The sequence below is a fragment of the Macaca thibetana genome, chromosome 3 (assembly GCF_024542745.1).
Source record: "Macaca thibetana thibetana isolate TM-01 chromosome 3, ASM2454274v1, whole genome shotgun sequence".
NCBI classification, from domain to species: domain Eukaryota; kingdom Metazoa; phylum Chordata; class Mammalia; order Primates; family Cercopithecidae; genus Macaca; species Macaca thibetana.
The window spans coordinates 98,144,423-98,157,767 of record NC_065580.1 but is presented as its reverse complement, the minus strand read 5'-3'; the positions used below and the strand labels follow the sequence as shown (position 1 = coordinate 98,157,767).

General features: G+C 43.4%; 1 protein-coding gene across 1 annotated transcript in view; it reads left to right on the top strand.

Annotated features, from left to right (window-relative positions):
- HIBADH (3-hydroxyisobutyrate dehydrogenase) overlaps positions 1-13,345 on the top strand; it is a 316,476-nt gene that overhangs the window by 162,284 nt on the left and 140,847 nt on the right. The window contains exon 2 of the mRNA XM_050783207.1: positions 12,543-12,723. Coding sequence (XP_050639164.1) covers positions 12,633-12,723 — 91 coding nt within the window. The 5' untranslated portion in view covers positions 12,543-12,632. The remainder of the gene's footprint in view (positions 1-12,542; positions 12,724-13,345) is intronic.

The window sequence follows — 13,345 nt, the reverse complement described above, 5'->3', positions numbered from 1 at the left end:
CAAAGCAAAAGGAAACTATGCCACCTAAATTTGACCTATTCCTGGTTCCAGTTGCAACACCATTTATTTTTTCTCTCTTTCTTTTGTAGAATCAGGGTCTCACTATTTTGCTCAGGCAGGTCTTGAACTCCAGGCCTCAAGTGATTCTCCCACCTCAGCCTCCCAAAATGCTGGAATTACAAACCTGAGCCAACTGCGCCTGGCCTTGCAACACCATTTCCAATGTGAAGATAAATATTGGAGATTTAGGCATTGATTTCGAGTTCTTCCTGTTAATATAGGTCACAAAAGTAACAGGACATTCCCTAAACATTTGATTTATCTGTTTCTCTTATCCTCATGAAGCAACCATCTAATTCCAACGTAGGTCAACCAGGGAGAGCCTGGGTTGACCACCTGAACTTCAAATATTTCTAGCAAATCACGGAAATGACTTGTGAATATGGCTTAGCTTCCTATGTAGCTTCATTACAGGAGTGGGAATATGCTTATTATGTCCACAGGGGTATTGCTGCTTTATTTCTCCTAGTAAATTAATATATTTGCATTCTGGTATCTATTTTGGTCTCTTGTGCTTTTCAGACAACTTGTCCCAGTCTCTCAGGGCCTGATTACTCCCAGGCACTGAGAAAATGACATTTCCAGGATGTGGAAGCAGCTGGTCTTCTTGTATACCATGGCACATGCACACTATTCCTTCTTTTTTTTTTTTTTTCCTATTTTATTATTATTATTTTTAAATTATACTTTAAGTTCTAGGGTACATGTGCACAACGTGCAAGTTTGATACATAGGTATACATGTGCCATGTTTATTTGCTGCACCCATCAACTCATCATTTACATTAGGTATTTCTCCTAATGCTATCCCTCCCCCAGCCCCCCACCTTCTGACAGGCTCCGGTGTGTGATGTTCCCCACCCTGTGTCCAAGTGTTCTCATTGTTCAATTCCCACCTATGAGTGAGAACATGCGGTGTTTGGTTTTCTGTGCTTGTGATAGTTTGCTCAGAATGATGGTTTCCATCTTCATCCATGTCCCTGCAAAGGACATGAATTCATCCTTTTTTATGGCTGCATAGTATTCCATGGTGTATATGTGCCACATTTTATTTATTTGTTTGTATATTTATTTTTCTTTCTTTTTTTTTTTTTTTTTTTTTTTTTTTTGAGATGGAGTCTCACTCTGTTGCCCAGACTGGAGTGCAGTGTTGCGATCTCAGTTCACTGCAAGCTCTGCCTCCCAGGTTCAGGCCATTCTCCTGCCTCAGCCTCCCAAGTAGCTGGTACTACAGGCACCCGCCAACACGCCTGGCTAATGTTTTGTATTTTTAGTAGAGATGGGGTTTCACCATGTTAGCCAGGATGGTCTCCATCTCCTGACCTCGTGATCCACCTGCCTTGGCCTCCCAAAGTGCTGGGATTACAGGTGTGAGCCACCGTGCCCGGCCTATATGTGCCACATTTTCTTAATCCAGTCTATCATTGATGGACATGTGGGTCGGTTCCAAGTGTTTGCTATTGTGCACAGTATTCCATTTTTAAAGTCATGCCTATCTACTGACATTTACAAAAAAAATACATGGCAGTGGCTTTATTAGTCAAGGTGCAAGCTAAGCTGCTATAATAAAGAGACTCCAAATATATTGACTTAAATAAAATGAAGTTTCTTTCTCTCTTATAAGTCTAGAGTAAGAGGTCCAGGGCTGGTCTGAGGGTCTTACTTCATTAGAGCAGAGGCCTGGGTTTCATTCGGATACCCAAGTTTCTTCTGTCTCCTTGCTTTACCACCTCTCTAGGTATTTTCTTCATCCATATAGTTGAAACTGGCTCTCTCCATGTTTATATTTTAGTCTGTGGGAATGGAAAAAAAAATGTTGAGGGCAAGGGACTCTGGCTTTAAGGAAAGATGTGGAAGTCACACACATCACTTCTGCTCATAACTTATTGGCCCAAATTTAGTTATATAACCACAGCTAGCTGCAAGGCAGGCTGGAAATGTTCTACTCAGTGTCATGCCCTGTGACTAAGAATATATAAAACATGTTGATTTCTCTGAATCATTGATCCAGACTCATGGAATAATCCCTGTGAAATTTTCCTGACTTTACTATTATATAAAGAATAATAATAAACCTGCCTCCCCTTCCTCCCAATCAGAGGTAACCTCTAACTGAAACATGTGGTAATTATTCTCTTGCTTAAAATAATGTTTTAGGCTGGGTGCAGTGTCTCATTCCTGTAATCCCAGCACTTTGGGAGGCTGAGGCGGGTGGATCCCGTGAGGTCAGGAGTTCGAGATCAGCCTGGCCAACAGGGAGAAATCCCGTCTCTACTAAAAATACAAAAATTAGCTGGGCGTAGTGGTGGGTGCCTGTAATCCCAGCTACTTGGGAGACTGAAGCAAGGAATCACTGGAACCTGGGAGGCAGAGATTGCAGTGAGCCGAGACGGCGCCACTGCACTCCAGCCTGAGCAAAAAGAGCAAAACTCCATCTAAAAAATAAATAAATAAATAATAAGTCATCATCATAGTTTTACTATCTGTATGTGTATTCAAAAAATGAAATACTTTTTGTTCTGCCTGGTTTGAGTACCATATAAATGTACTTATTCTTTTGCGACTTGCTAAACCTTGCTTTGACTTCTGGTTCCTTTTTGCTTGATAATTTAATCTTCAACTATTTTCTCTCCTGTTGCATTTTACTGCAAATGGAAGGAACCAAACCCCTCCTTTAACACTGCTTAGAAACTTCCAATTTCATCACTTGTGAGTTCTACCTTCCATAAAACACTACAACATAAACACAATTCAGCCAACTACTTTGCCACATGTGTAAACTAAATGGGAAAGTTTGTTTTTGTTTTTGAGACAGGGATTCATTCTGTTACCCAGGCTGGAGTGAAGTGGCATGATCATGGCTCACTGCAGCCTCAACCTCCTGAGCTCAAGCAGTCCTCCCACCTCAGCCTCCCGAGTAGCCGGGACTACAGGCATGCACCACCACACCCAGCTACTTTCTTTTATTTTTTTTGTAGAGGCAGTGTCTTGCTGTGTTGCCCAGGCAAGTGTTGAATTCCTGGGCTCAAGGAGTCCTCTCACCTCATCCTCCCAAAATGCTGGGATTACAGGTGAGAGCCACCCTGCCCAGCTTTTTCCCCTTAGCATTTAAACATACTCAAATCTCTTTCCTCTTTAAAATGAAAACAAACAAATAAAAACCTTCATTAAATTTGCTGTCTTCTGATTTCTCCTTTCCTTCACAGGTCATGTTTCTTGAAAAAGTGGGCAAGATTCATTGTCTTTATTTCCCCATTTCTCATTCTTCCCTTGACCTATTGTGACTGGCCCCACCATTTCACCGAACCTGCTCTCCCTTATTAAAGTCAACAATAACTCTTAGCTGTAAAAGCCTATACAGACTTTTCTGTACTTACCTTACCAAGTGATGATAATAACCAGCACTGTGAAATATTCCTTCCTCGAGCTTTGCTGCTGTTTCAACTTCTATGACATCATTCTTGTTTTTCTCCTCAATGGCCCCTCCTTCTTCATCTTCATAAACTAACTTTTCTACACCCCTTCCCACCTCCTTAGGGGTGTTCCCAGGGGTTTTATCAGCAACCGTATTCTCTTCTCATTTTATAAATGTTTGGATGATCCCATCTACATTGATGATTTAAGTATCATCTATTAGCCCACGACTCCCAAATATATATCTCTAACTCACACTTTCCATATGGCCAACTGCCCTTGAACATGTCCACTTCCAACTCAGTGTTACTCAGTTCCCTGTCTTGGGAGATGGCACTTTCATCTATCTACTCACCCAACAGCCTGGGAATTTACCTAGATTACCCATCCTCCTTCAAGTCTCCTTCAACCCCTGCAAGTAACTGATAGCATCAATTTTGCACCCCAGATATCTCTCATACCTGCCTCTTTCTTTCTATGCTTGCTATCACTACCAGCATGATTTATTCCTGAGCATCTCTTTTTTTTTTTTTTTTTTTTTTAAGACGGAGTCTCGCTCTGTTGCCCAGGCTGGAGTGCAGTGGCATGATCTCAGCTCACTGCAAGCTCCACCTCCTGGGTTCACAACATTCTCCTGCCTCCGCCTCCCGAGTAGCTGGGACTACAGGCACCCGCCACCACACCCGGCTAATTTTTTGTAGTTTTAGTAGAGACAGGGTTTCACCGTGTTAGCCAGGATGGTCTCTATCTCCTGACCTCATGATCCACCCGCCTCGGCCTCCCAAAGTGCTGGGATTACAGACGTGAGCCACCGCGCCCGGCTCCTGAGCATCTCTTATGTCTTAGATAGCTTTACCTTTTATGGCAGTGGCTCTCAATGATCACTGTAGAGCAGAACTTGAGGAAATTAAACATAAATTCGGCCAGGTGTAGTGGCTCATGCCTGTAATCCTAGTACTTTGGGAGGCTGAGGTGGGTGGATCACCTGAGGTCAGAGTTCGAGACCAGCCTGACCAACATGGTAAAACCCCATCTCTACTAAAAACACAAAATTAGCCAGGTATGGTGGCACATGCCTGTAATTCCAGCCACTCAGGAGGCTGAGGCAGGAGAATTGCTTAAACTCAGGAGGTGGAGGTTGCAGTGAGCTGAGATTGTGCCATTGCACTCTAACTTGAGCAACAAGAGCAAAGCTCCATCTGAAAAAAAAAAAATCAAATATTTGATGACTCACCTTAGAAATTACTTTTGGATGGGGACTGGACATTCACATTTTGAAAAAGTTCTAATGTGCACTTAGGATGGCAAGCCATTGCTTTATGATCTGTGAAGATGAATTGCAAGTGGATTGGAAGATAAACTGAACCATCTTGGGCCAGATGTAGAAGTAATCTGACTAGGAAATATCAGAGTGATCCAAGGCTATCAGAATTATGTTGTGAGTCTCTGGTAATTATATTCTTGAACAAAACCAAATAAACAACAGCAAAACCCCATACTTCAGCTATTTTTGTTATAATTGGTTTATGGGATATTGAACAAATTTGGTCCACTGCTTCCTCAATCACAAAGGGGCCAGTAGGTTATATAAACATACGATGTCAACATGGGAGACTGCCTGACTTCTCCAAAGGCATCTGATTCCAATTTTTTCTTTTTCTTTTATTATTTCACTCTAATCCCATGACAGATTGTGATTCTAATTTTTAAAAGCACTGCAGCACATTTTGAAGATGAGATTTTACCTGGAGCTGCCAGTCTAAAACCCTGTTTAAAGTCACATTTAAGTATTAATTTGCTCAGTCGCTATCTGAGGTCAACATCCATTGTTGTTATCCTGTAGCCCTTCATCCTCTTGTGGGTTAAAAAACCCGGAACACATCTTTCCCTCATCTCCCATGCTCAAGCCATTTAGTTGGAGTGAGAATGACCTCAACTTAGCTCCACTGTGAGCCCAGATACCAGAGCTTTGTATTATTCCATTGTTGTGGCAATAGTAATTGATTCAGAGATAAGCAAGAATCTAATCAGTTCTGTGAGGACAAAAAGTTTCTGTCTTCCATAAGAAAGTTCATATCCACCCCAGGATGGTTCAGTATGAGAATGTAAAGCAGCCATAGCCACTGGCCACTGCCAGGGGAGCAACTAGGACAGTGCATGATGCTTGAAGATGAAGCCAAGACCACGGCAGGTAGAGTGGAGCAAGTCTCTCTACTATGGACTTTTCGGTAATGCAGAAAAACACCCTCTTTTTATTTCTTTAAGCAAATTAAAATTTTAAAATAATTTGTGCTATGGTCTGAATGTGTTCCCTAAAATTGATAGTTGGAAACTGAATCCCCCATGCAACACTGTTGGGAGGTAGGGCCTTCTGGGAGGTGTTTAGGTCATGAGGGCTCTGCCACTATAAAAAGGACTTGAGGGAGTAGATTTGCCCTCTTTCACTCTTCTGCCACGTGAGGACACAGCCAGCAGGCCCACAGAAGATGCCACCTTAATCTCAGACTTCCCAGACCCCAGAACTGTGAGAAATAAATTTCTGTTTTTAACAAATTACCCAGTTTGTGATATTCTGTTATAGCAGCACAAAATGAACTAAGACAACTTGTGACATAAAGACTGATTTAATACGTGGTCTTTATTATAATTAAAATAGTTTTGGCCAGGTGTGGTGGCTCACACCTGTAATCCTAACACTTTGGGAGGTGGAGGTGGGTAGATCACTAGAGGTCAGGAGTTCAAAACCAGCCTGGCCAACACGGTGAAACCTCGTCTCTACTAAAAATATAAAAAATTAGCTGGACGTGGTGGCGGGTGCCTGTAATTCCAGCTACTCAGGAGGCTGAGGCAGGAGAATCGCTTGAACCTGGGAGGCAGAGGTTGCAATGAGCCAAGATCATGCCATTGCACTCCAGCCTGGGCAACAAAAGTGAAACTCCGTCTCAAGGAAAAAAAAAAAAAAAAAAAGAAGAAGTTTTATCACTTGTATACATCCCTAATATTATTAATTCATACGCTAGTTTTTTGGGGTTTTTTTTTTGCTAGTTATATAACTAGCAAAAAAGTAAGGATGATTTTGAATCTTCCCATACTTAGAGGTCATAAAAATTCAGGTCCATGATTGAGGAACCAAATTATCAAGATGGAACGGGGATTTATGGGAATTTGTAACACCTTTACACCATAGACATCATCAAAAGAGGTAATTACGTCTCAGGCTCCTTACTATCATGCCATATTAGAAAGTATGCCAGGCACAGTGGCTCATGCCTGTAATCCCAGCACTTTGGGAGACTGAGGTAGGTGGATCACTTGAGGTCAGGAGTTGGAGACCAGTCTCACAAATATGGTGAAACCCCATCTCTACTAAAAAAATACAAAATTAGGCAGGTGTGGTGGCGCACACGTGTAATCCCAGCTACTTGGGAGGCTGAGGCAGGAGAATTGCTTGAACCCGGGAGGCAGAGGCTGCAGTGAGCCAGGATCATGCCATTGCACTCCAGCCTGGGCAACAAGAGTGAAACTCCGTCTCAGAAAAAGAAAAGAAAATAAAAGAAAAAAAGATAACGAAAGATGTAGTGCATTGCTCAATAGTAGTAATGAACATTAACATGTTTGGATACGTTTTATGAAACAGAAACAAAAGAATATAGTTAATTCATTTGATTAAATGTTCATATTGAATTTGCATATTGAGGACCACATAGTAAGTAAAATAACTGAATATAAATTAGGTTGTATGATAATAATAATTGGCAGAATCAACAGATATTTATTGAATGGTAATTAAATTTATTCAACAATGTAATTGTATTCAATAATACAATTTTGTAATCCATATTTACAAGGGATCTCGTAATCCAATTACAAGATAATTGTTGACCACCACAGTCAAAGACATATAGAACTGGAAAACACACAATTGTTGCTACTGGAGTATAAATGCTTCTAGGCCCCCTCAGATGACAGAGCAAAGAGACATGTGTATACTAACCTGTGTCTATATACACATTGAAAAACATTTCTATATGTAACCATCTGTATCCATATTAAGTTAGTTCATACTGATGTCTCCAACTTTAATCCATTTAAATTAATGCAATAGTATGTACTTAGATTTGCTCTCATCTTAGGACACAACTCAATTATCTTACCAGGGTTTTGTGTTCCAAAATTTTTGAAACTGCCTAGAACAAAGACTTGTCATGCCATCCAAATCTTATGGCTAAGTGACAAAGTTCTGGTCAGTGGGAGGACAGTTGTAGGGTGGGACTTACAGGGAGGCTTCTGAAAATGAGAACAGTCTGCTGACACACCTCTTTCCTTTACTTTTCCCTCCTTTTCTTTCCTCTTGCCTGGAACTCAGACAAGATGGTTGGACCACTAGCAGCTATCTTTGATCACGAAGTAATTATGAGGTTAGAAAATCATTTTAGATAGTAAAACAAAATGAGAATCTTGGATTTTTGACAACTCAGAGCTGTCAAACTGGCCCTGGTTCTGTCTACGTCCACACCGCTTTTATGAGAGGAAAAACCAAATTGCTATCATTTGGACTTTGTTTTATCCAACCAAACCTGATGCTGATAGTTTTTGAAAGTGACTTTAGATATAATTTCTTAATCAAACTGGATTGTTTTTATGACTGCTTATATATTATTCAGAAAAAGACTTCTTGAGGAAAGTCATACTGAGTTGAGTACTAAAAAGCGGGGAGTGTAAAAGCGACATTAGAATGTGTGGAAAAGAAAAAAGGAACGAAAGAAGAAAAACAGAGAACCTGAGGAACTCAGAGTGCTCTGGGAAAGGGAGAGAGTACTGCATTATCAGGGAGGTGAGTACAGAGAGAATGATATCTTAGGAATAGGTGTAAAAATGATTAGATAGTGTAGGCATTGTTGGGAAAGTCTTTTTCCTCTTCTTCCCAGATTCTGAGATTCTGATGACAGGAATGTTAGATTTTTTTTTTTTTTTTTGAGACGGAATTTCACTCTTGTTACCCAGGCTGGAGTGCAATAATGAGATCTCGTCTCATTGCAGCCTCCGCCTCCCAGGTTCAAGGGATTCTCCTGCCTCAGCCTCCTGAGTAGCTGGGATTACAGGTGCCTGCCACCATGCCCAGATAATTTTTGTATTTTCAGTAGAGATGAGGTTTCACCATGTTGACCAGGCTGGTCTCGAACTCCTGACCTCAGGTGATCCTGAGATCAGGGATGCTTGGGCCTCCCAAAGTGGGATTACAGGTGTGGGCCACCACACTCAGCCGAATGTTTGATCTTTTGTTAGAGTCACAACACACACCCCTGAGCTTTGTTGCTTTTCAAATCCCAGTTTATTTTCTCTCTGTTTAGATTAGATGGTTTCTACTGTTCTATCTTCTAGTTCAGTGATTCTTTTTATTCCGCTGTTGAGTTAAAAAATTGTATTTCTTGCATTTTTTGTTTTAAAATTTTCATTTATTTCTTCTTTACATGTTGTTTCTTTGCTGAGATTTCTTTTTATTTAATTCAAGCATGTTTTATTTATTATTTTATTTTTTGAGAAAGAGTCTCACTCTGTCATCCAGGCTGTAGTGCAGTGGCTCACTGCAACCTCCGCCTCCTGGGTTCAAGTGATTCTCCTGCCTCAGCCTCCCGAGTTGCTGGGATTACAGGTGCCTACCACGACACCTGGCTAATTTTTGTAATTTTTTGGAAGAGATGGGGTTTTACCATGTTGGCCAGGCTTATCTTGAACTCCTCACCTCAAATGATCTGCCAGCCTCGGCCTCCCAAAGTGCTAGGATTACAGGCATGAGCCACAGCGCCTGGCCTCAAGTGTGTTTTAGTTGCTTCTTGAAATATTTTCTGATGGATGCTTTCAAATCTTTGTTAGATAATTTTAACTTGTCATCTCAGTGTTGGCACTTATCGTCTTTTTTATTCAGCTTGAGATCTTCCTGGGTTTTGGTATCATGAGTCATTTTTTAATTGAAATCTGGTATCATGAGTGATTTTTTACTGAAATCTGGACATTTGGGTATTACGATATTTTGGATATTATTTAAGCTTTTATTTTAACTATCTTTTTCTTGACACTGTTCTGGCAGGGGCATCAACTTGTAAACGGCAACTCGTGGTAGACATCTAGGTTCCCTATTCCACCTCCGTTGACACCAAGGGTGGGTGGTTCCTTGTTACTGCCGGGCAATGATGGGAGTTTCAGCTCCCCACTAGTTGTCCACTGATACTTCCCTAGTTTAAAAGGCTTGGAATGGCTCCTTACTGCCCCCACGTAGCCTCCACTGACACCATGGAGGGGAAGGGGTGACATCTTTACCACTGGGCAGTGATGAAAGCTCTGACTCTCCAGTATGCCTCCAATTACACCATCTAAGCAGGGAAAGGGAGGGGAACGTCATCACTGTAAGGTAGGAGTGGAAATCCAGGCTCATCCCCTGTGGTTTCCAGGGACACCGATGGTAGGGAAGGATGTGTGTGGAGGATCACTCATTACTGACCCGTTGAAGATGAAAATCTCATCTCTCTCTTTGGTTTTCTCTGACATTACCTTAGAGGGGTTGAGGAGTAGATTGGGTGGTAGGATGCTGGCGTGTCTCATCACAACCTGGAGAGTGTGGAAGTCTAGGCTCCCCACTCAGCCTTTGCTTTATGGGGTGGGGTCAGTGAGTGTGTGTGTGTATTGTTTGTCTACAGTAGAGTGATTATCTTCTAAATGTTTTCTTTCTTGCTAGGCTGCTCCTTTTTCATTGCTTGGCTAGAAAGAGCGGCTTTTTATTGGGGCACTTTTTGTCTATCTATGCCTCTTGGCATTTTGGGGTTTCTGGTTTTTGGCTTCTCCAGGACCCAGTTGGGGATACATAAGGCTACATGAAAACCCAAGGAACTTCCCACTGTGTTCCTCTCTGGACCCTAGCCAGTGTGACTTCTCTCCACCTTTCAAAGTTTCCCTATGTTTATCTTACATATAATGTCGAGTTTTTAGCTGTACTTAGAAGAATAGGGAGAAACCTATCTACTCCATCTTCCTGGAAGCAGAAGTCAGGGGCCACTATAAGGCATTGAAACAATTTCAAACAAAACCGCGTGGCAAAGACACAGGGAGGAGTTGCAGTGCCTTTCAAACAAGGGCATCAGGAGGGCAATCAAATGAAGAAAGCTAGCCAGCCATAGGCAGTAACTGCATTTGCCAGTACAATAATATTTGCAAGCACCTTCAAACAGTAAGAATTACTTAAAAATTCATAACGCCTTTTAAAAATCATAGAAACCTATGAAAATTCCTTAGTTTACGAATCAATGTAGGGCTTCTCGGAGGAGACAATGTAGGGCTTCTTGGAGGAGACATAGTTGAAAGGCCAATTGCACTTCAGGAGTTAATTACAGAAATCTGTAGGGCTGGAGGAAGAAAAAGAAAGAAACCTGTAGGCCCACATTTATTGGTTGCAGGAGATCTATTCCAGCTAAAACCTGACGAAACCAGGAAGAGAGGCACAGGTGGGGAATGCTCCAGAAACTAATTAACCCCTAGTAGGGGTGGGGACCCAAATCTAGGAGAGGGTCTAATTGGTGAAATGAGTTTTTTCTCCCTCACTCCCTTTCCTTCATTCTTTTCATTTAGTGTTGGGTAGAGGATTGGGGTGGAGAGATGGTCAAAGAAGGGAATTACTTTCCTCCCAGTTACAGATAGGGACCTTGCACTCTGTACAGGTTTTTGGAAACGTTGCCAGCATGCCCAGAAACATGAAAGAGCCCAGATGGAAATGATCCAATTCCTGTGCTTTCAACTCCATGGGTTACTGGGTAGAGTGAAAAAAAAAAGGTCAAAGTCAAATTTGTTGATTGTGCTCCTCAGATTGGGGTTCGCATTTCCCTACCTACTCCATACACATCCTCTTTCCTGCTTTATCGCCATTCTCCAAAGGCTATATAGTTTTGCTTTGGTGCGGTCATGACTTCCAACCCTTTGGTGGAGTTAGTGGAGATGAGAAGGCCTGCAGTTACCCTCAAGGGGTTTACAGACTCGAATAGGTACACCAAGAACTGACAGAAGAATGATTGTCTGTCTCTCCGCACGGTGCAGTGGCTCACGCCTGTGATCCCCAGCACTTTGGAAGGCCGAGGCTGGCGGATCACTTGAGGCCAGGAGTTTGAGACCAGCCTGGGCAAAATGGCGACACCCCGCCTCTACTAAAAGTGACAAAAAATTAGCGGGGTGTGGTGGCGCACGCAGGCCTGCAGTCCCACCTCACCTACTCCGGAGGCTGAAGTAGGAGAATCACTTGAACCCGGGAGGCGGAGGTTGCAGTGAGCCGAGATCGCACCACTGCACTCCAGACTGGGTGACAGACTCCGTCTCCAAAGAAGGAAAAAAAAAAAAAAAAAAAAAAAAAAGGACTGTCTTTCTAATACACATACATATACTACTACTTTCTGGATTTTATATTTAGTTTTGCTTACAAAATGGATTTAGGCTGTAGAATTTTCAAGTATTAGAGAAATACTTGAAATAGAAAGTGCAAGTTTCTAGTAATTCTTCCCTTCAAAGATAATGTTACCAACTTCTTTTCCTACTATTTTTAGAATTTATTGAGAAACTGTTGTGTTAAACAAAATCAAATGAATTTAAAAGTTATTACACACATGGTAGCTTTCTGAGTGTTTTTCAAGCTGCGAGTCAGTTTTGTCCTTTTAAACACGCAATACAGCTCTCCGTAGGACGGTTCTGGGGACAGGTTTTCCAAAGAGGCGGGAGCGAGAGACGGCCACCTGCTCCCACACGCCCTCTGCTTTGGTAAACAAGGAGACTCCCGCCCGCAGGCTGTAAATGAGGCACGAGCTTGGGGGCAGAGCCAGGGCGCCTGACGCCACTGTTCAAAAAGACCTCTTATTGGTCCTTCGCGCAGCGGCGGATCTGGGAGTTCTGATTGGTCTGTTTCCCTGTCCGTAAGGGGATTGACAGGCTCTGCCGCGTCAGGCCGCTCCTCTCGGCTCCGCGCTCCTTCTCTCGCGCGTGGGCACCCGCCCCCGAGCGGTGAGAGCGCGTGCGCGCGCGGCTTTTTCCGTGGCCGAGCCAGCTAGTCCCGCTGCACACGCTCGCCGTCTGTGGGCACTCCAGGAGGCGGCGGCGGTCACCGCGGGGAGGAGGGGCGGGGGCAGCATGGCAGCCTCCTTACGGCTCCTCGGAGCTGCCTCCGGTCTCCGGTACTGGAGCCGGCGGCTGCGGCCGGCAGCCGGCAGCTTTGCAGCGGGTAAGGACCTCACGCCTCCTCCCCCTTGTCCTTCTTTCGGCCGCTCGCTTCTTCTGTCCAGACGGCCGAAGAAGTCTTTTCTCGGGAGGTGCTGCGCTTGGGCTGGGGCTTAAAAACCAATATTTTGGTTGGTCCTAAAGGCCTGTCCTCTTCTCCGGCCGCCACTCCGCGAGTACCCCCCTCTGCCTTACCTCCCTTTCTCCCCGGCTCCTGATGAAAGGGTTCAGCGCCCTTTTCGGTATTTAGGAAGAGGTGGGGAAGAGCTTGCGCTGAAGGGAAGAGTATTTGGGACCGCGGCATGCTGCTTTGGAGTTAAGCAGGACTTTTGGAGGGCCCAACTCCAGGGGCAACCCCGCACTCACCCCAGCGCCCCCTGGCCTTTCAGCGCCCCCAGGGTGCACCTTGGATTGGGGACACAGTTGGGCAGCAGGGCCTGATGTTTAACCACTTGAGTACGAGGGAATGGCCTTATTACACAAGCGGTGTCTGTACAAGCCAGGCAGTAAATCTTCCAGCAAAGTTTGAGTCAGCCTTGACCAGCAAGACGGGCTTCCCCCCTCTACTGTAACTGTGCCATCTAAAAAATGTCATTTCTGTCAAATTATGAACCAAAGCATGTTCA